The sequence below is a fragment of the Podarcis tiliguerta genome, assembly GCF_965153285.1.
Source record: "Podarcis tiliguerta genome assembly, chromosome: 9".
Lineage (NCBI taxonomy): Eukaryota > Metazoa > Chordata > Lepidosauria > Squamata > Lacertidae > Podarcis > Podarcis tiliguerta.
The window spans coordinates 59,908,918-59,932,790 of NC_139542.1; the positions used below are offsets into that span (position 1 = coordinate 59,908,918).

The 23,873-nt window shown below is 45.4% G+C and overlaps 1 protein-coding gene across 1 annotated transcript in view; it reads right to left on the reverse strand.

Moving 5' to 3' along the window:
* Positions 1-9,192: 9,192 nt before the first annotated feature.
* The window catches only part of PGCKA1 (PDCD10 and GCKIII kinases associated 1), a 59,910-nt gene continuing 45,229 nt past the window's right edge, over positions 9,193-23,873 (reverse strand). Inside the window, exons 2-4 of the mRNA XM_083458447.1 lie at positions 15,358-15,415; positions 11,018-11,072; positions 9,193-10,128 (exon numbers count right to left, since the gene is read on the reverse strand). Of these exons, the coding sequence (XP_083314573.1) occupies positions 9,240-10,128; positions 11,018-11,049 (921 nt within the window). The 5' untranslated portion in view covers positions 11,050-11,072; positions 15,358-15,415 and the 3' untranslated portion in view covers positions 9,193-9,239. The remainder of the gene's footprint in view (positions 10,129-11,017; positions 11,073-15,357; positions 15,416-23,873) is intronic.

Below are 23,873 nucleotides of genomic sequence, written 5' to 3' on the forward strand. Positions count from 1 at the left end.
TGCTAAGTATCTAAGCACACTGTTCCTGTAGCAGAAGCAGTCGACTCTCTCACAGAACTGTGGCCTCTAGGAAATCTTTACGCTCTTCCTTCTTTCCCTCTTCTCCCCACATCCTGAAGAAGGTGAGGGAGAAAAGGGAAGAAGACTTACTAGTAGCATCTTTTGGTCTCGGAGGCTTTGGTTTCTCCCATCCTGACCTGTCTGGCAGCGACTAATCTGCGGCCGCTACCTCTTCAACACAACCCGTTGTCGCACGATCAGCTTCTCCATCCAGATCCAATGTAGTTGGACCTTCACGTTTGGAATTTGAACGAAAATGTTTTGTTGAGGCTGGTCTCTCTTCTTTGGTGGTACAAACTTCGTTGTCTTTCAGACGGCCTTCCACACTTCGTAGTTATGAAAGCACATGGAAACTCTTTTCTCAGAGGTGCTCATCACTTTTCCTTATTTTTACTCTTCTTCTGTGACTTCTGTTTCCTATTTGGAATTTTTATCAAGGAGTTCAAAATCTTTCTTAAACCCCCTTTCCTTATCACAGTTCTCCTTTACATATCTGATGGTTTTGCAGGGTACAAATAATAAAATTATTATTATACCGTTGTACCTCGGAAGTCAAACAGAATCCGTTCTGGAAGTCCGTTCGACTTCCAAAACGTTTGGGAACCAAGGCACGGCTTCCAATTGGTTTCCGATTGCACAGGCATGCCGGAAGCAATAGCGGAAGCTTCCAGAAAAAGTTTGAAAACTGGAACACTCACTTCCAGGTTTTCAGTCATTCGGGAGCCAAGGTACTACTGTATTTCATTACCGCTCTGTCCTCCAGTTTTCAGTTTCCTCGCCCTTACTGTTATTCAGCATTATGTACCATATTTTTCGCTCTATAAGATGCACCAGACCACAAGACACACCTAGTTTTTGGAGGAGGAAAACAAGAAAAAAAATATTCTTAATCTCAGAAGCCAGAACAGCAAGAGGGATCGCTGTGCAGTGAAAGCAGCCATGCCTCTTGCTGTTCTGGCTTCTGGGATAGCTGTGCAGCCTGCATTCGCTCCATAAGACGCACACACATTTCCCCTTATTTTTTAGGAGGGAAAAAGTGAGTCTTTTAGAGCAAAAAATACGGTACCCAATGCCCATAATCAGTATTCACTGATCCATTGCTGGTTTTTTTCTCCTGAGCTTCTTCACTCCCCTAAATATTTTCTTGTACTTTGCAAACCTCGAAGTTCTCCCAGGCCTGCTAATACATCTCTCTTTTGTGTGCATGATGCTACACTGACTACATATTTGACACTCAGATAGTATAATCAGAATTAGAATCTGTAGGGTAGCAAGGACAGCTAAATGGCACCTCCATGGTCAGAAATGATACATCTCCATACCACCATCTGTTGGGGATCAGAAAGAAGTGACAACCATTGAGTACTTTCCCCGAAAAAAACAGGGTCCTTTCTGTTGGGGATAATTCAGACTGAAATTCCCAGGTGTCAAAAAAGGTTATTTATGTATGCTTCTACTATGGCCCCTGTTTCGTTAGCCCCCAAATGGAAAACGAGCGAGGTCCCAACCAAAGAAGAATGGCAGCTTAAGTTGTCAGAATATGCACAACTCGCAGCCTTAACAGATAGAATAAGAGAACAAAATGAACATACGTTTAGAGAAGACTGGAAAACGTTTATTGAATATGTGGGAAATAACTGTGTATTGCTGAAAATGCTGGCAGCATTAAGATAAATTCAACAGTGTACAGTGGTGCCCCGCAAGACGAATGCCTCGGAAGACGAAAAACTCGCAAGACGAAAGAGTTTTTCATTTTCTGAGTTGCTTCGCAAGACGGATTTCCCTATGGGCTTGCTTTGCAAGACGAAAACGTCTTGCGCCTTTTTTTAAAAACCGCCAATGCATTCCTATGGGAAACCGTCAATACACAGCGGTGCTTCGCAAGACGAAAAAACTCGTAGAACGAAAAAACTCGCAGAACGAATTAATTTCGTCTTGCGAGGCACCACTGTAAATAAGTTTTGATGGATGCAATAATGGCATACGGGATGGTATCGTTTTTGTAAAATATGCAGGGGTTTATGAGATGTAAAATGAACCACGGAAAGAGAAGAAGGGAAGTCACTGATATCTTAAGGATGTAAAATGAGTATTTTAAATTCTAAAACAGAAAATTTAATAAAAATTATATATATAAAAGAAGGAGTGACGACCGTCACTGCCATGGCATGCTTGAGAGCGAAGGAGAACAAATGTTACGTCCACACCAGATTAGAGTCGCCTTTCAAATGGGTTGCACTCGCAGGAAAACATGCAAGTTCAATTAAAACTGCTGATGAATTCCAGCCATACAACTTCGTATCCTAGGGTGCGCATGAAGAAGGCTAATTCTGGGAAATGATGATTACCACCAGCTTCTCTTCCCGAATGCAATCTTTTGGCTGAAGCAGGCTGCATATTTTGTCATGACGCAATTTGGAAGACAAAATGTTGCATGGGCCAAGCTAGAGTCCCTATGCTGTGTAATAGATAGATTTAGACCAGGCATTAAAAATAAGAGAAATAGCAAAGGAACAATTCAGTCCTGTGGGACTGAATCTCTCTCTCTCTCTCTCTCTCTCTCTCTCTCTCTCTCTCTCTGACCTTAAGGTCACTTTCTATTTTAAATACAGTGATCTTAATGTTGGAGCGAGTCTCGCAGGATTGAAATGTTCTTCTGCTACTTTCTTTGTGATCCATTTTTAACGTTTCTTCTGTCTCCATCTATTACATAGAGAGACCCTACGCTGACCTGTTTAACCTTTCCTCTTCGAAATTGGCCCATGCCACAGATACAGTCTGCTTTAGCAAAAAGATCAGTAAAAATAAAAAAAAAACCTGAAATCAACATTCAAAGAAATAATACCACAACTGACACATACCTGGTCCTGAATAAACACTATTCCTTATTATTTGCAAAGTTTTTTACAGTTGGTTCCTGGATCTCATATTAAATTGGAAGCCTGAGGCTGTGTACACACTACAAAGAACTTTCAAACCACATTCTTCTCTCGCCCCCACCCCAAGAATTCTAGGCACTGTAGTTTTTAAAGGGTGGCTGGGAATGGTAACTCTGTGAGTGGAAATTTCAGTGCCCAGGATTCTTTTGAAGGGAAGAAAGTGCTTCAAATGTGCTTTAAATTTACAGTCGTACCTTCGTTGTCGAACGCCTTGGTACTCAAACGTTTCGGCTCACGAACGATCGAAACCCGGAAGTGAGTGTTCTGGTTTTTGAACTCTTTTTGGAAGCCAAACGTCCGTGCTTCCGAGGCTTCTGATTGGCTGCAGGAACCTACTGCAGCCTATCAGAAGCCGCGCTTCGGTTTCTGAACGGTTTGGAAGTCAAACGGACTTCTGTAATGGATTCTGTTCGACTTCCAAGGTATGACTGTACAGTGGTACCTCTGGATGCGAACAGGATCCGTTCTGGAGCCCCATTTGCATCCAGAAGTGAACGCAACCCCATCTGTGTGTGCTCGGGTCACGATTTGCTGCTTCTGCGCATGCGCGTGACATCATTTTGACTGCGCATGCGCGAGCGGCGAAACCTGGAAGCAGCACGGAACCCGAAAACACTTATCCCGAAGCTACTTCAACCCGAGGTATGACTGTATATATTTAATAGCAATCAATAAACTTTGGTAATCATTAAAAAAAACCTGTTCCAGTTGCTGCTTCCGCCTTCAGAAGGTTAAAAGTCCCATTTTCACAATAATGCCTCATTATTTCTATTTCCAGTGTTCAACGTGAATCTTTATATAGCCAAAGCAAGTGTCGTGCATGCACGACAGCTATGAATGCACTTTTATGACATTTTGGTTGGATTTTGGAGGGGTTTTTTGCCCCTCTGTGAACCAGCACAGCTACCGTTTGCTTTTTAACGAACCTTTAAAAAGTAATTAATCCCAGCTGGTAGCCCTGGCTCTTGCTTTAATAAATGATTCACTGCTACCACAATAGAATTATTCCAGATGTGATAATAGCTGCAGTAATTATTCAGTCCTGCAGATGGCTCTGCTGTACACCTGCCGGGAGAAAAATGATCTGGAGTTTGGGCAATTCTGTTAACTTGTGTGGAGCATGCAAAAATACCAGGTGTTTTTTTTTTCCATTTCCCTTTTTCGTAGCATTGAACCGCAAAAAACATTTTCCTACATTGCTTTTTCCTAACGTGTAGGAGAGCGCTTTGAAGGAATGCTGGATGACTGGGCTATTTTAGGAAACAGTAGTAATCTTGACCTCCCCCCTGTCCTTTCTTACACCACCCCCTCCATTTATTGTCTACTCCCCCTTTTCACGTATGGGGAAGATGGGGTGCAAGGAGAAATGAAAGCAGAGAAAAGGCAGTCGTTTGTGAAATCATTGCTGCTGGTAAAACAACTACATTGTATGATACAGCACCATCAAAGTAGGTGAGAGGTCTGTATTCAAATGCTTGTTCAGTCATGCAAGTGACTGGGCTGCTGCACATTCTCACTCAATAAAATAGATTGGGGGAGGATGGGGGTGAAACACACACACACAAGGAGACTTTAGGGAAAAAAGAGAGGCTTTAAGATAAAAGTCAACGGATATATCTTATTTATATTTAAAACAATTTATTAACAGTTTACAGTAGATTTTCTTGACAAATACAAAATCAGAGCTAACGAAATGAGGTTAAATACAGCAGTTTGAAATTCCAGGGAATATCTGGCCAATAGTTAGAGAAGAAATCTTTTCCGGTATGCCAAGTGTTTCTCAAATATCAGTAAATTAAATTTGGGACCAGGTTTCTATGGCTGTACTCTAACTGTCATAGGAAATGTCATGTCCTCATGAATCCTCATTGTACTGTTTTGGAGGCTGCTTTCATTGCGACACCCCTCTTGTCCTTGCCTACTCGCTTAATTTGCTGGTTAGCAACCCCCATTTTGGAGGGACGCGGGTGGCGCTGTGGGTAAAAGCCTCAGCACCTAGGGCTTGCCGATCGAAAGGTCGGCGGTTTGAATCCCCACGGCGGGGTGCGCTCCCGTTGTTCGGTCCCAGCGCCTGCCAACCTAGCTGTTCGAAAGCACTCCCGGGTGCAAGTAGATAAATAGGGACCGCTTACTAGCGGGAAGGTAAACGGCGTTTCCATGTGCGGCTCTGGCTCACCAGAGCAGCGATGTCACGCTGGCCACGTGACCCGGAAGTGTCTCTGGACAGTGCTGGCCCCCGGCCTCTTTGAGTGAGATGGGCGCACAACCCTAGAGTCTGTCAAGACTGGCCCGTACGGGCAGGGGTACCTTTACCTTTACCTTTAACCCCCATTTTGATGCCGAAACCATGGAGGGAGGAGGGAGAGAAACCGGGCAAAATCAGGGAGCAGGAGAGTTCAGAGAAATCGGCTTTATCTTTGTCTCTCAGCTTCTTACCATATTGCTTACCATTCTTCCTTAAACCCAGACTCAAGCTGGTGCCACAATAAATTGGTTTATCTTCAAAATGGCCCCCAGACCTTTTCTTTAGGATTGTTGCTACACAGAGACTAACATGCCTAAACTTCTGGCAGTTTAAAAAACTGGGTGGTGGTCAACAGGTTGAGATTGAACCCAGACAAAACAGAAGCAATGTTTCCTGGGGATAGGGATATTTCCTGGTTCTGAACAGGAAAAATGTGCATCTAAAGGACCAGATGTGTAGCTGCATGCTCTAGTTATCTTCTGCTTGGACTACTGCAATGCGCTCTATGTGGGGCTACCTTTGAAGGTGACTTGGAAACTACAACTAATCCAGAATGCAGCTGCCAAATTGGTGACTGGGAGCAGTTGCCAGGACCATATAACACTGGTCCTAAACGTACTGGCTCCCAGTACGTGTCCGAGAACAATTGGTTGGCGCTGACTTTTAGAGCTCTAAATGGCCTCGGCCACCCCCATCGTTGAGCCCAGACACTGAGGGCCTTCTGGTCGTTCCCTCACTGCGAGAAGTGAGTTTGCAGGGAACCAGGCAGAGGGCCTTCTCAGTAGTGGCGCCCTCCTTGTGGAACACCCTCCCGTCAGATGTCAAGGAAATAAACAACCATCTGACCTTTAGAAGACATCGGAAGACAGCCCTGTTTAGGGAAGCTTTTAATGTTTGATCTTTTATCGTGCTTTTAATATTCTGTTGGGAGCCGCCCAGAGTGGCTGGGGAAACCTGGCCAGATGGGCGGGGTATAAATAATAAATTCTTATTCTTGTTAAAAATAATGTATTTTAGTTGGCCCTAAACAGGACTATTTCAGATTGGGGAGGCACAGGAAAGCATTCTAAGGATTGCCCAGCAGAAAATATCCTGAGATGTGTCAATTACAATAAAATGTGTACAAGTGCCAAATTCTTGTCCTCCACTGATTCTTGCTTTACTGAAATGTTTGTTTCTGTTTGCCGTGTTCTATTTAAATTTCAATAAAAGCAAGTGTCTAAAAATGCTTTTCTGGGAATGTTTCTGCCGTTGACAACAGGGGCTCTGATAGGGGGTGGCCCAGGGTGGTCTGAGGAACGGGTCTTTTGTGGTGGGCCCCAGATCATCTATCCCTTCCACCCCCCCCTTTAAAACTCAATTTAAAACATTTGCTTATAAGGTGGCTAGGTGATATTCCAGTCACCTGCCATTTAATCCCCCAGTCATCTCTACATATAAATTAGCATATACAAATTCTTTGAGGAGCTGTGTCATACAGCTACATCCCAATACTTTTAATTACTTAGCAGCACCTGTGGTCGACAGGCACTGTGATTCTGTAGCTTGCTGGTATCGGTACAGTTGCGTGTGCGAATGATCAAACACACACCGGAGGCAGAGCTTTCAAATTGTCCCAAATGATGCTCTCGGACAGAGTCCTTTGAGGCATTCCACCGTGAGCGCACTGAGTGACAAGGACACCGGAAATCAAAATGCATGCACAAACCTGCCCTGTGCTCGCAACCATCTGACATTTTGAGTTTTGTGTTAATTTGCACTTAATTGCACTTCAGACCGCCACATGAAAATACCTCGGTCTCGTGCTGTTTCATTCCACAGGGCGGATCTCGTGAGCCTGCTGGAATGCTCGTTTCTGGCACTGCCGAGAATTAACACTTGTCATCATCAGCCCTAAGGAACCTCAGTGGCTCAATGGCACTTGCTGCCGCACAAAGGCACATTCCCAACAGCATGGGAAGCGCCATTAGAAATCAGCAGAAAGGAGGATGCAAATGGGTGGAACTTCTGTAGCGCATAATTAGCCTGGATTGATACTTTGATACCAACTGGGAATGTGTAGGCAGTGGCTCAAGATAAATGTTTAATCAAGATTTTCTTTTTAAAAAATACTTTTATAGGGGGAAAATACATGGCACTAGGGACGCAGGTGGCGCTGTGGGTAAAACCTCAGTGCCTAGGGCTTGCCGATCGCATGGCCGGCGGTTCGAATCCCCGCGGCGGGGTGAGCTCCCGTCTTTCGGTCCCAGCTCCTGCCCACCTAGCAGTTCGAAAGCACCCCTAAGTGCAAGTAGATAAATAGGTACCGCTTTATAGCGGGAAGGTAAACGGCGTTTCCGTGTGCTGCGCTGGTGCCGGCTCGCCAGAGCAGCTTCGTCACACTGGCCACGTGACCCGGAAGTGTCTCTGGACAGCGCGGGCCCCCGGCCTCTTAAGTGAGATGGGCGCACCCCTAGAGTCTGGCAAGACTGGCCCGTACGGGCAGGGGTACCTTTACCTTTTTAGAGCAGAGTTAAATATCTCTAGCCCTGATTTTTGTGCGGCAAACAGCCACGCATCTACTATTTCACTGTGGCAGAAGTTTCCCCAAAGAATGCTTTGCGTGCATTCAGGTGTGGGGAATATTGTATTAGTTTTCCTGATTATACTACTAGCACTTGTGTCCTATTTTCGAATGTTCCTTTCACACTGCAGTACCTGTTATGCTATGGAACTGGGACTCTTCGACTGTCACGCTAAATTTCATTCACACCAGTGAACATTCTGTGGTACAACAATGAATATTTTTGGACACTGTCACCATTCCCCTCAGCCTTTCCATATGTGTGCTTTTGTTCCCCCACGATGCCTCTTTGACAACAGCTGGAAAAAACTGTATGCCATCATACCAGCCCAGGTTTTGTCACTTTACTCTTGCAATTTTCCAGGTTAAGGGGCCTCAAACATATTTTTTTTCTGGAATCAAGTAACACAGAAATGGGCACTAAACATGTACCATATTCTGTTGGTTCTCCAGAAGTGGCTTTTACATCACGCGAAAGCTCAAATATAATGTGTAAATTAACAGTTAGGGAAATGTCAGGGCGGTGGAATAAACTATCATGTGAAGACAGCCTTAGACCGTGCAAATATTCATTTATATACCTGATGCTTTTGAGCACCCTGGTTGCGGCTGCTTCCAGCTTTCGTGAGTTAATCATTAGTGACTGAGCAGCGAGTGTGATGACACCATAAACCTGCGCATTCAATTAGGTTTGTCTGTCTGGTGATGTCACTCAGGTCCTGGTAAACAAGCAAACAAACATTTTCACCTGGAGCGCGAGAAGAATGTCAGAAAGGAGAGGCACGTTTGGCACTGCCGGAAAATCTCACAAAGAGCAGCAGTTTTGAGTGAGCTCTGTTTAAAAGTGCCACTTTCCAGGTTTGCTTTGAGACATTTTGCACAGCCTAGCGTGTAAGCCCTGGTAGATCAAGAAAAGGACAAACCTTCAACATACTGGCTTCTTTGAGAGATCAATATTACTCCTTGGTGACTGGACTAAAGGGAAGCTTGGGGCTTTCCTTAACCAAATATTTCCTCTTTTTTCTCCAGTTGGAAGCAAACTTGACCTAGAGGGCAGAATTCTCCCTAGAGTGGGACATATTTGGTAACTATTCTTGGCAGCATTCATAGCAGCCAGAGTGGTCATGTTGGCAAACAAGAGAGACTGCTTTGGCTGGCAGTAGCAGGTACCTCATGGTGGAGGTGGGCTGGTACATAAGCATTAGACCGGCTGATGTTAATTGTGATATATCAGCTTAGGTGCAATGCACCGGGCACAACACTGGCTGCTCTTGTTATCTCACCTGGCCTAGTGATATATCCCCCTCTGCTATTTGTGGGAGTCCTGGGCAAAGGCCTTAGAAACACAGCCTTGGAAAGGCAAAGGCCTTGGAAACACAGCATTTCACGCAGCCCCAGAAGCAAGGCTTATTACTGGCGTCCGGGTTGTCACCTAATAGTCCTCTTCCTCCTCAAAATCTTCTCCTGCCGTAGCAGCAGCCAGGGCTGCAAGAGCCTCTGCTACTTCGGCATCAACCTCCTCCTCCAGTTCTCCATTAATGTCATTATGGCAATCAAATCTAGCATCTGCCTTGGCCCTTGGAGACGGGATGCTGTCGGTTACATTGTCCTTGAAACACACCTTTGGCTGGCCTGTTCTACAGGCTTTGTCTGTTGAATCCCAGCTTTTAGACTCAGCTAATGGCAGGTCCTGCTGGCTGCTTAACGTGGTGTGTTCTGTGCTTTGGCCTGTATGTGTGTGGTTATTTGACGGACTCTCACTTCCAGCAGCTCTCTGTTTTCCAGCATAGCCGCCTTTGGGGAGATCAGTGGGTCCAGGCAGGTGCGTGTCACTGCCTGGAGCGCTCTGAGATTCCTCATATAGGGCACTTCTTTTTTCTGAAGATGCCTTTGCGAGAACTTCCGTTTCCAGAATCTCATGGTTATTGCACGTGCTTTCCTGAGGCAACCCTTGGACTGAAAAACCGGCTCGCTGAGCAGAGCAGGTGTGCGTGCTGATCTCTCTGTTTCGGTTTGTGCTGGGATTGGGATGAAGGGAATGGATCCCATTTACATTGAAACGGCACTTTTCGGCAAGATTCCCAAGTCCTTCCTCATGAAGAGCGCTGCTTCGGTGGTTCAGAACGGCATCTTTATTGTTGTTTAATTTGTGCTGGTTTGCTGCTGTTTGTAATTCCCCGGACTGCAGCTCGTTTTTGTGTACTTGGATGTCGTTGTTCTGCTTGCATTTGAATTTGCCTCCGTCTTGCTCGTCGGACTTGAAGTTGTTTATTTCATTGATGTACCCGGATGTTGGCACGTCTTGGGGTTCAAAGATGTAACTAGAAAAAGGTTAAGAGCAACAGTTAGCATTTTCTTTTCGTGATAGATAAAAAAAGGGTCAGTTTCGTGCTTCAAACATGCAGGCTTTGTTGCAAGTTTCAGAAATGCCACCAATTTTTACCATATTTTTTGCTCTATAAGACTCACTTTTTCCCTCCTAAAAAGTAAGGGGAAATGTGTGTGCGTCTTATGGAGCGAATGCAGGCTGCACAGCTATCCCAGAAGCCAGAACAGCAAGAGGGATTGCTGCTTTCACTGCGTAGCGATCCCTCTTGCTGTTCTGGCTTCTGAGATTCAGAGTATTTTTTCCTTGTTTTCCTCTCCTAAAAACTAAGTGCATCTGGTGGTCTGGTGCATCTTATAGAGCGAAAAATACGGTAGCCTAAAATAATGCTAGGGCATCCCAGACCCTCTAGATGCTGCTGTTCTACATCTCTATTCACCTCTCACCATTGGCCATGCTGGCTGGGGCTTATGGGATCTGGAGTGCAGCTTCAGAGATATCCTTACAGATATATAACTATTATCATTTTCGCCCTACCCCAAATGACACTCAGGACTCAGCTACACAGGTCAATATATAACATTAAAAATGCATTATAAAAATGTGACACTAGATGGCAGGGTAGAGAGGAATCCAAAGTCAATGGCATACAGCTGGCATCCCCATACTCGGCCCTCCAGATGTTTTGGAACTACAATTCCCATCATCCCTGACCACTGGTCCTGTTAGCTAGGGATGATGGGAGCTGCAGTCCCAAAACAGCTGGAGGGCCGAGTTTGGGGAAGCCTGGCATACAGTATTGCCTTGGGAGCTCCCCCCATAATGTTTCCCCCCCCCCTAGCATTTTTTATATCTGTATAGGTCCAGCCCCAGTCTGCCTGTACCTTTGTATCATTTTACAGCACCTGCACCCCATCTGGATTCTTCTTTGTTAATTATCTGAAAAGACAGAAAACAGGCAGAGTGGACATGAGAAATCAGGTATTTCATGCATGATGTGAAATGTTGCAAAAAGAAGCAGCAATAGCTGACTCCTGATTTTTGAATGGGATTGTTGGATTATAGATTATAAAATAGTAATAATAATTTATTATTATTTATTAAGTCTGTTTACTGCCCTCTATCCATAGATCTCAGGGCAGCTCACAACATAAAAATACAAGTTGAAAACAAAACAAAATACAGGCTAAAAACAAGAATGAAAACAAGCCAATATCCCCCTCTCCCCACCTACTCCCACAGCACATTTAAAAGGGTAAAGGTAGCTGGACCATAAAGAAGGCTGATCACGGAAGAATTGATGCTTTTGCATTATGGTGCTGGAGGAGACTCTTGAGAGTCCCATGGACTGCAAGAAGATCAAACCTATCCATTCTTAAGGAAATCAGCCCTGAGTGCTCACTGGAAGGACAGATCCTGAAGCTGAGGCTCCAATACTTTGGCCACCTCATGAGAAGAGAAGACTCCCTGGAAAAGACCCTGATGTTGGGAAAGATGGGGGGCACAAGGAGAAGGGGACGACAGAGGATGAGATGGTTGGACAGTGTTCTCGAAGCTACGAACATGAGTCTGACCAAGCTGCAGGAGGCAGTGGAAGACAGGCGTGCCTGGCGTGCTCTGGTCCATGGGGTCACGAAGAGTTGGATAAGACTAAACGACTAAACAACAACAAAGGTAAAGGGACCCCTGACTGTTAGGTCCAGTCACGGATGACTCTGGGGTTTCAGCGCTCATCTCGCTCTATAGGCCGAGGGTTTGTCCACAGACAGCTTCTGGGTCTTGTGGCCAGCATGACTAAGCTGCTTCTGGTGAACCAGAGCAGCGCACAGAAACGCCGCTTACCTTCCCGCCGGAGCGGTACCTATTTATCTATAGTGGTACCTCGGGTTACATATGCTTCAGGTTACATATGCTTCAGGTTACAGACTCCGTTAATCCAGAAATAGTGCTTCAGGTTAAGAACTTTGCTTCCGGATAAGAAGAGAAATTGTGATTCTGCGGCGCGGCGGCAGCAGGAGGCCCCATTAGCTAAAGTGGTGCTTCAGGTTAAGAACAGTTTCAGGTTAAGAAAGGACCTCTGGAACGAATTAAGTACTTAACCTGAGATACCACTGTACTTGCACTTTGACGTGCTTTCGAACTACTAGGTTTGCAGGAGCAGGGATCGAACAACGGGAGCTCACCCCGTTGCAGGGATTCGAACCGCCGACCTTCTGATCAGCAAGCCCTAGGCTCTGTGGTTTAGACCACAGCGTCACCCAGGTACCAGATGGAGACAGCGCGAGGGACTATCTGGGGGAGGGACAGTGCAGTGGGGGGGGGGCGCAAATTACTTGCCTTGCCCCGGGTGCTGACAACCCATGCAACGCCACTGAATAAATAAATATATATAAAAGAAGGGTGTTGATGAAGGTGGGAAATAGGATAACATAGCCCCACAGTGGGTTTCAAAGATTTCTGAGATAAAAATCTAGGGAAACAACAATATGTGAGCACAATCAGGAAATCCCTTGACCGGCTGGTCCAGGGGTCAGCAAACGTTTTCAGCAGGGGGACAGTCCACTGTCCCTCAGACCTTGTGGGGGGCCGGACTATATTTTGGGGGGAAAAGAACGAATTCCTATGCCCCACAAATAACCCAGAGATGCATTTTAAATAAAAGCACACATTCTACTCATGTAAAAACACCAGGCAGGCCCCACAAATAACCCAGAGGTGCATTTTAAATAAAAGGACACATTCTACTCATGTAAAAACACGCTGATTCCCGGAATATTGAAAGGGTCAAGTAGGAGATGAAAAGCAAAGGTGTTTCCTTGTTGTGCAGTGGGAGAAAACTGAAAATGGAGAGTATTTCCTTGGTTAAATATTAACCAGCGCCACCTTGCAAACAAGCCCTGAAGCCGGAGTTCAAATTAAATAGAAGTTCTTCCTGAAAAGCGAGGTGGGAGTAGGGAGATGCACAGTCAGACTTCTGTAATTACATGCATGCTAATTACATCACTGCAGCAACCATTAGGAGCGTTCGCCCACTCTCATTAAAAAGCTGCTCTTCGCTTTACGTGGCGAAGGCCTGTTTATCTGCACAACACAACCTGCGGTTTTAAGATAGAAATCAGAGAGAGAGCGTGGCAAACGCAGGTATGGGGACTGGTTCAAATTTTAACCCAGGTTGGTACAAAAGAGCAGAATTCAAATCTGAAATACCGGCAAGAACCGCTTCTTAGCACTTTGTGGCTTTTTGTCGGAAATGAAATAACCCTCCAAACTTGGAAAGCTCTTCAAATCTCCCAGAAAACATGTAATTCTGTCAGGTGTTCAAAACTAAGGGTTTATTTTATTTTTTAATGGAGCTGGATTTTTCTTTTTTATATTTTTGTAAGCCTTTTCCTTGAATACTCGGACTTCTGAGTAACCAACGCCATGTTTGCATATAAGTTAATCTTTCACAGAGCTGCTGGTTGACCCACTTTTATTCCCACCGTAAAGCTAACAAAGGCCGGATCGTCTTTGCATCAAAGATGTGTCTAGGTGACATGGCCGTCCCTGGACCACCTTTGGCCTACTGCTTCAACCCTTTGGCTGACAAAAAAACCCCAGATAAGCTCTGTGTTGTTCACAAACATACATTTGGTTTATTCCTCATTCCACTCATCTGGGGAGAGGTGACCTGTCTCTAGCCAGTGGAGCTACAGTGTCTACCATGGAGCCTGAAAATCTATGGACATATTTACACCACAGACATAATAGCTATTTCCTCTGCTCAGGGAAGAAGCTTTCACTATTATTTTACACTTCAACTGTGTACACACTATGCCTCAGAGGCACATTCTTGCCCTCAGAGAATTCTGGGCACTGTCACTGAGAATTTTAACTCGGTGAGAGGTAAACCATGGCACCCGGGTTTTTTTTTGAGGGAAAGAATGTGGAAGGTAGGGAGTTTTCACAGCCCTGGAGTCTACTTTTCTCTGCACCTTGGTAGGTCGAGAAGTGGTTTTTGATCCACAGAACTGCTTTCTGGAGAAATCTTCATACATTTTCTCTTTAGTTAGCTAGCTTTGGTCTTTTAAGAGGTGCCTGGTTTTGACCTTTCCTGTTACTTCTCAAATTTTTCTCCCTGAAATCGGCGGCTGCCCTAAAAAACGCTCAACAACAACTGCTCTAATCTGAGGGTCTTAGAGACAAGTTCCTTTACTGTTTTCTTGTAAGGGATCTCCTTCAACCAGACATACCGTATTTTTCACTCCATAGGATGCACCGGACCATAGGACGCACCTTGTTTTAGAGGGGGAGAACAAGGAAAAAAAATTCTCCCCCTCTCTGCTCAGCGCCCCTTCAGCGAAGCGGCAGGAGAAATGGAGCCCCTTCCATTTCTCCTCCCGCTTCGCAGAAGGGGCGCTGCACAGCTCTCCCTCTCTGCTGAAGCCAGGAGAGTCTTGCTCTCCCAGCTTCAGCAAAAGGAACCCAAAGCCTTCGGAGCGCAGCGCGAGTTCCCGCTGCGCTCCAAAGGCTTCAGACAGCTATCCCTGAAGCCTGGAGAGTGAGAGGAGTCAGTGTGCACCAACCCCTCTCGCTCTCCAGGCTTCAGTGAAAGCAACGCGAAGCCTCCGGAGCACGGAGGGAGCGCTCCCTCTGCGCTTGGGAGGCTTCACGTTGCTATCGCTGAAGCCAAGGAGCCTGCATTGGCTCCATAGGACACACACACATTTCCCCTTAATTTTTGGAGGGGGAAAAGTGCATCCTATAGAGCGAAAAATACGGTAGTTCACTTTTAAGACAACCCCTTTATTGAGCATTCATCCCAATTTGTTTGCACAAAACCTTGCGGGAAGGTTAGTCGACGCCAGCTCTTTTTTGAGCATTCATCTGATGAGTTTGCATAGAGGTTAGACACCGTTACATCGGACAATTGCTATTCATCACTTTGCTCTGCATTTTCCTGTCACATTGCTCGAAGTCTGATTTTTAGGGGAAGTAGGTTTGCTGCACAACAGCACCAGAAACAGCTGTAGCTGCACCACTTCAATTTCCTGGTATGTGATTTAATTCTCTCCCCCCGCCTCCAAAATAGCAGGAATTTGGGAAGAGCTCAAGACTAGTGCCTCAGAGGAGGCGACAAATATTATTTCAGCAAGGCATCAAACAAGAGGGACAGCTGGAATTGTACACAAAACACACACTCTGTGCGGGGCCTTCGGCAGATGTAATTTAATATCCTACTTACCAATAAATCAGTGAGAGTTGAAGGACCATGATTTTAACTTCTGGCTGAGCAGAGGCATCTGAAATGACAGTGATGTGATTTGATTAGTAGATACCCATCTGCTGTAGGCATACGGTCACCCTCATGCAATATCCCAAACTACGTGCCAGGGCACAGTAGCAAGTCACAAAAACGAAGTTATTCTATGCCTATTGAAGTCTGCCCACATATTCCGAGATTTTTAGATTCCCCTGTGCAACACCTGGCAAGTGCAGGTCAGATTTTCAGCATTGCCCGGTTCCTGAGCCCTGCTGCGCTAGACCAGAAGTTGTGCATGAAGCCCCCCCCAAATCCCCTCCAAAATAAATCACACAGGAAGCAGAATATTTGTCTAAGATTTTTGGCATTAATTTGGCCACAACTTTATTGTTTACAGCATGTGAGTGGTTGCTTAGCCATTGGTTCAGACCAGTGGCGTAGCGTGGGTTGTCAGCACCCGGGGCAAGGCAAGTAATTTGCGCCCCCTAACCTGTGGAGCCAGGTAGGGGCAGAGAGCTGCAAGTGCGAGCGCCACCCCCCAGATGTTGCGCCCGGTGCGGCCGGCACCCCCTGCACCCCCCCACGCTACGCCACTGGTTCAGACTGCCTGATCCTGCACCGGCAGGAACAGGACTGACAACTGGAACCTCCAGAGGTCAGTAAGGGAAAACATACTGGAGAAGAGTTTGGATTTGATATCCCGCTTTATCACTACCCTAAGGAGTCTCAAAGCGGCTAACATTCTCCTTTCCCTTCCTCCCCCACAACAAACACTCTGTGAGGTGAGTGGGGCTGAGAGACTTCAAAGAAGTTTGACTGGCCCAAGGTCACCCAGCAGCTGCATGTGGAGGAGCGGAGACGCGAACCCAGTTCACCAGATTACTAGACTACCGCTCTTAACCACTACACCACACAGAGGCAGATTTCCGCCTCTTAGTTCACCCCAGATGGCCCCAGGAACACTGGCATGGCCCTACCCCTGAGAGGGGATCGGACAGAGCAAATCGAGCCCCTGGATTCCTTTAATGGAATTCCCAGCAGCAGCAACAAAAATGAGGGGCAGGCACAGCCAATCCATAATCCCCTCCACCAAAGCATGAACCAATGCCTAATCGCCAAGCTTACAAAGTTGTGACGATTTGCTACATGGTAGGCAAGAACCAATTCATCATGCGAAATGCAGAATTCATCATGCAAAAGGCTGGGCTGGATGAATCCCAAACTGGAATTAAGATTGCCGGAAGAAATATCAACAACCTCAGATATGCAGATGACACAACCTTGATGGCAGAAAGTGAGGAGAAATTAAAGAACCTTTTAATGAGGGTGAAAGAGGAGAGCGCAAAATATGGTCTGAAGCTCAACATCAAAAAAACGAAGATCATGGCCACTGTCACCTCCTGGCAAATAGAAGGGGAAGAAATGGAGGCTGGGAGAGATTTTACTTTCTTGGGCTCCGTGATCACTGCAGATGGTGACAGCAGTCACGAAATTAAAAGATGCCTGCTTCTTGGGAGAAAAGCAATGACAAACCTAAACAGCATCTTAAAAAGCAGAGACATCACCTTGCCAACAAAGGTCTGTATAGTTAAAGCTATGGTTTTCCCAGTAGTGATGTATGGAAGTGAGAGCTGGACCATAAAGAAGGCTGATTGCCGAAGAATGGATGCTTTTGAATTATGGTGCTGGAGGAGACTCTTGAGAGTCCCATGTACTGCAAGAAGATCAAACCGATCCATTCTTAAGGAAATCAGCCCTGAGCGCTCACTGGAAGGACAGATCCTGAAGCTGAGGCTCCAATACTTTGGCCACCTCATGAGACGAGAAGACTCCCTGGAAAATACCCTGGTGTTGGGAAAGATGGAGGGCACAAGGAGAAGGGGACGACAGAGGACGAGATGGTTGGACAGTGTTCTCAAAGCTACCAGCATGAGTTTTACCAAACTGTGGGAGGCAGTGGAAGACAGGAGGGCCTGGCATACTCTGGTCCAGGAGGTCACGAAGAGTCGGACACGACTAAACAACAACAGGCAAAAACCAAATGGCACCAGCCAATCAGCCAAGTGGCAAAATTCCTACCGGGCCCCTGCTCCAAAAACAGACGACCCCTAGACAGGCATAAAGGTAAAGGTAAAGGTACCCCTGCCCGTACGGGCCAGTCGTGTCCGACTCTAGGGTTGTGCGCCCATCTCACTTAAGAGGCCAGGGGCCAGCGCTGTCCGGAGACACCTCCGGGTCACGTGGCCAGCGTGACGAAGCTGCTCTGGTGAGCCTGCACCAGCGCAGCACACGGAAACGCTGTTTACCTTCCCGCTTTTAAAGCGGTACCTATTTAGCTACTTGCACTTAAGGGTGCTTTCGAACTGCTAGGTGGGCAGGAGCTGGGACTGAAAGACTGGAGCTCACCCCGCCGCGGGGATTCGAACCGCCGACCATGCGATTGGCAAGTCCTAGGCACTGAGGTTTTACCCACAGCGCCACCCGCGTCCCAGGCATAGCAAGGTGAAAAACACAACTTTAAATTATAGGGAGGGAGGGAGGGAGATCTGCTGCATGAAAGAGGAAGTACTTCGCCTCGCGCAGCCCCTTAAATAGCCCCTGAAATATACTCAGAGTCGCAAAGTGATTTCATGCTCTTTATTCAGCTCATAGTGGTGAGGAGGAATGAATGAAAGTCCCCTCAAAGTATCTGCTTTATATACATTATTTACACAATGGGCTGCACATGATTGGCTAATTCCGGAATTCTACTGTAAGCCAATCAGGTTGTGGATTCGCTTCTATCTGGAGCATGATTGGGTGGTTCCTGCCAACCAATCATACTGCTGCATTGTTCTAGGACCAATCAGACTGCTGCATTCTGAATCCTATTGTTCTAGGACCAATCAGACTGCTGCCTTTTGGATCCTATTGTTCTAGGACCAATCAGACTGCTGCAGTTTGGATCCTATTCAACTCAGTACATAACAGCCCCTAAGTTGCCAATCAAACCCCAACTGACAGAAATTTCCTCCAGTAACAAAGGGGCGACCAATGAGGCAAGAAGGTCATCCAAACGGGCCCGCCCCAGCAACAAGAAGGCAGTTGGGTCATCTCACCGCAATACATGGCTCTCCATGATTTGGAGGACACGATTTGTGGCAGGATGCTGAGAGGAATAACTGGGCTAATTTGCTGTTGCAAGGAGGATCCCTGCCCCTCGTTATTATGAGAGAGGATGTCAAAACTTTGCCAAACATTGTCTTCAATGTAAAATCGAAGCAGGCACCCCAGTTTTAATCCAGATACACAACTACTATGCCCCTAGTGACCAGGTTGGAAAGCACTGTCCTAAAGCACGTGTAGTCTGAATTATGTATTTCTAACCCCACATATTTGTACAGTGGAACTTCTGGATTTATAGAAAAATAGAATAGGAAAATCATACAAGAAGGGGGTAGAACTCCCAAAAATTCTGAAGTATTTATAATCCTGGGTCGACAAAAAGGTTTGTAAATTCAGTATTAGAAATTGTACCTTTGAGTCCTCAATCCTTTGTTGCTGCGCTTTGCTTCACCTAGGTCAACCCAGGAATTTTTGGGAGTTCAAAATTTTTTCTGAATACTTCAGAATTTTTGGGAGTTCTACCCCCTTCTTGTGAATTTTGGTCATTTAAGGTTTATGATTTTTCTATTTCCTTCTGGGGAAACTGAATAGTTCAGTGAAACAAAGTTTGTAGCCGGCATCGTGTTAAGGCTTTGTTCTATCTTATTTTCCCTTAAACTCTTTGATTTTTATTATTTAGTTTATTTTCATAAGATAATATTTCTAGTCGATTATTTCTCGTTTCTGGGATTTTCACGGTATTTCATTTGTTTTGTGCAATTTCTCGGTTCCGTGACTGTCTTTTTCCTACTGGTCTTTGGAGAGGAAGCTTTTTCTGCCATGACCAATCTTCTCAGCGATGAGCTCCTACGAGCCCCAGGGTTGCCTCAAACGCAGTTTGAAAAAACGACAGTAGTCTACTCAAAAGTCACTGCGACTGCTGGAAGCTCAGGCATGTGGTCTATGTAGACCAAGGGTGGTCATCAACATTGCATCAAAGCTCCAAAAATACATGACCGGACCGTGCAACACAGAGCCAGTTTGGAGGTGAACCATAGCTGTGCCAGCAGCACAGCCTGTTTGACTAGCATTCCTGGGGGCTGACAGCACCAATATACTGCTGTCGTATCGTTTCACCTCAGAACTGCAAGTGCTAATGGACTCATGCGCTGCTTTTTTGTTCAGCTAACCTGTTTTTCATTGCTGTTTTCTTCATCGGAGAGCCCTATCTCATGAACTGCAAAATAAAAATGAGAGCACTTGCAGGCCTTACGAGAATTATCAGAGTAAGGGTGGTGTTTTTCTAAATAAATACCTTGGGCTCCTGAACACCTTGGGAGTCAAATGTTCCGGCTCCCGAATGATCGAAAACCAGGAGTGTTCTGGTTTTCGTACGTTCTTTTGGAAGCAAAATGTCTGAACGGATCGCATCTGTGCATGCGCCGGCGGTGAACCCGGAAGTAAACACTTCTGGGTTTGCCACATTCATAAGCTGAAAGTCTGTAACAAGAGTGGAATGCAACATGAAGTATGACTGTATTTGAGTTCGAGGAAAGAAACCCAGAAAGGCAAAAGCATTCAGGTAGGGATGTTGTGGGGGTGAGAGACATGGGACTCAACTTCTGTTGTTTAGTCGTGTCTGACCCTTTGTGACCCCATGGACCAGAGCACGCCAGGCACTCCTGTCTTCCACTGCCTCCTGCAGTTTGGTCAAACTCATGCTGGTAGCTTCGAGAACACTGTCCAGCCATCTCGTCCTCTGTTGTCCTCTTCTCCTTGCACCCTCCATCTTTCCCAACATCAGGGTCTTTTCCAAAGAGTCTTCTCTTCTCATGAGGTGGCCAAAGTCTTGGATCCTCAGCTTCAGGATCTGTCCTTCCAGTGAGCACTCAGGGCTGATTTCCTTAAGAATGGATAGGTTTGATCTTCTTGCAGTCCATGGGACTCTTAAGAGTCTCCTCCAGCACCATAATTCAACTCAACTACACAGCTGCAAATAAAATGTTTTAAATACAGTGGTGCCTCACAAGACGAAAAGAATCCATTCCGCGAGTCTCTTCGTCTAGCGGTTTTTTCATCTTGCGAAGCAACCCTATTAGCGGATTAGCGCTATTAGCGGCTATTAACGGCTATTAAAGGCTTAAGGGATTAGCGGATTAGCTGCTAAAAGGCTATTAGCAGCTTAGCGCCTTAGAAAAAGGGGGTGGGGAGCGGAAAAAACCCTCAAGAATCGCAAGACATTTTCGTCTTGCGAAGCAAGCCCATAGAGAAATTCGTCCTGCGAAGCACCTCTGAAAACGGAAAACCCTTTCATCTAGCGGGTTTTCCGTCTTGCGAGGCATTCGTCTTGCGGGGCACCACTGTATGTTCTGAAGTGCAGTATACAAACGTGACACTAGATGGCGATGATGGCAATTTCAATATATTTATCAAAACTTTTTTTTTAAAGCCTTTTCACAGCGTTTTTAATATGTGTATAATATTTGTGCTTTTAACCATGGTGTTTGGGGCAATGGGTAAAAGTGCAAAAATATCCACATTGCAGTATATATGTCCAAAGGGCGGCTGTGAGAACCAGCAACTCCATTCATGCACTATTATCAACTGCATTCGCAATTACAACGTGGACAGCCCACTTACAGGTGCCCCCCCCCACAGCAAAGCACATAGGGACAACACATGTAATGATGCTTCTCACAAACAGCAATCCTACACAAGAAGCCTGACGATGGCTTCAAGAACTACTTGGCCTCAAATCATCACAGATCCCAAAATAAAAAATGGTATTTTCTGCACGCACCTCATGCTGTTAATACGGTTAACACTGTCAATACTGCCCGCTTGCGGTGCATTCTTGTGTAGTTCTACTAAGCAGTTCAGTTGGGCTTACTCCCAGGTAACTGGAGTACAGTCTTAAAGCCTTTTCTGCATTTCCTCTCCTCGTTCAAAAGCCTTTGCAATATTCAGGAGGTCCTAGAACAGGCTGTCAGATGACTTGGGTCCATGAGAATGACAGCTTGGTTAAGGGTTCAGGACAACCTGTCTATACGAATAACTTCTTCCTCTGCTAGCCCAGCTTGACGCCATCTGAAGCCACTGGCAGGGCATCAGAGCATTGGGCTGCCATGTTGCAACCTGAGTGTTAGCAGCTGATTGGTGACTTTTCCCCCTCTGGGTAGCGAACGCCCCATCTATTGCAGAAATATGGAGCAGAAGGAATCTCTCGAAGGCGCAGGAAACAACATAGCTTTCGTGATCTGCTTGATTTGCACAGGATTCCCATACAGGGCAGTTCAACATTCAGCTTGAGGAAGTCTTATCATTTCAAAGCTGCAACCCTAGCTTTAAACACTTCAGACTGAAATTCCCAGGTGTCAGAAAAGGTTATTTATGTATGCTACTACTGCGGCCCACGTTTTGTTAGCCCAGAAATGGAAAAAGAGCAAGGTCCCAACTAAAGAAGAATGGCAACTTACATAAGTTGACACAACTTTCAGACTTAACATATAGAATAAGAGAGCAAGAAGAACATAGTTTAAAGAAGATTGGAAAACGTTTATTGAATATATGGGAAATAATTGTGTACAGCAGAAAACGCTGGCAGCATTAAGATAAAGTCATCAGTGTAAACAAGTTTTGATGGATGCAATAATGGCATACTGAATGGTATCGTTTTAGTAAAATATGCAGGGATTTATGATATGTAAAATGAACCATGGAAAGAAAAGAAGGGAAGTCATTGATATCTTAAGGATATAAAATGAATATTTTAAATTGTAAAACAGAAAATTTAACACATACACACACATACACAGAGCACTTGAGAAAGGTTGCCCAGGGTAGCTAAAAAAAATAAGAACATGGGAACATCAACACACAGACACATACCACCCCGCAACTTTAAGTGACAGAGGAAACCAAAATAAGCTACTTCTGCTACTCCTTATATGTTTATATCCCTATATCAGGTATAGGCAAACTTGGCCCTCCAGACGTTTTGGGACTACAACTCCCATCATCCCTAGCTAACAGGACCAGTGGTCAGGGATGATGGGAATTGTAGTCCCAAAACATCTGAAGGGCCGAATTTGCCTATGCCTGTCTCCCCACCCCACTTTGGGAACTAGTGTTGCTTACTACTGTTGGTGTTTTCCTTTAAACAGCTACAGCGACACTCCTAACCCCACTTAACCTGGGAGTAAGCCCCACTGAATTCAGTAGGATTTACATCTGAGTAGACACGGTTAGGATTTCACTGTAGGTTCTGACATAATAATACAGTGGTACCTCAGGTTACATACGCTTCGGGTTACAGACTCCGCTAAACCAGAAATAGTGCTTCAGTTTAAGAACTTTGCTTCAGGATGAGAACAGAAATCGTGCTCCGGCGGCGTGGCGGCAGCAGGAGGCCCCATTAGCTAAAGTGGTGCTTCAGGTTAAGAACAGTTTCAGGTTAAGTACAGACCTCCGGAACGAATTAAGTACTTAACCTGAGGTCCCACTGTAATTATTCTTGCAAAGAATGGTTCCACTAGCAACATGACTTCAAAAAATAAAAAAATATGAATGTTATCACCAGCTCTTTGTATGACAGGGGCGGCCATAGTATCTCAGATATTAGATGGTGTGTGGCTATGGCCATACTAGGCTCGACAGCATGAAATAGGACATGGTTCTCCTTATTTCAGCAGTGGTGGATGGTTTGGCCCATCCAATTTTCCATCCCACCATCTTAGATGAATGAAATATGCCTTGATTCTTCACCCTCAAGTTCTAGCAACTGTTTTATTTATTACATATACATCCCATTTCTCCTCCAACCTCCTCAGGCCAATTGTAAATGGGGATAAAACCCCTATGTATCCCACAACAATCCTGAGAGATGATCTCAGTGGAGTTCATAATGGAGTAGGATTTGAACCCAGGTTTCATAGCTCAGACTTCCTTGGCTACACTACACAGCCTTCCTCCTAAAGGCTCTGGTCTGAGGTACCCCTGCTCTTTCCAGCTTTCTAATCCTGCTGTAAATAAGCAAATGAGATAGATTCTATTTGGACTCTGCTGTTTGTATTATCAACAGAACACAGTCTTTATTTGCATTTTTGAAGCACCATGGAACTGTAACAGAGAAATGCAGATTGTCGTAGAGGTTACTGAACAGAAGCAAATGCAGCTTGAAGTTCAGCATGCAACAGGGTCAGTTTTTAGCTCATGGATAAAGAATTAATATAAACAAGATCAATTTCTAATCTGATTTAGTTTAGAAATAGAAGGGTGTCAGGAATGGATTTTTTTTTTCCAGCAGAAGGAGAGAATTGACCTCCAGGTGCTATTGTTCTCTCCCACTCAGACAAATAATTAGTCTGAGGTTCCAGTGGTGGGTGTTAAGTTGTGGGTGAGCATATCAGACAACA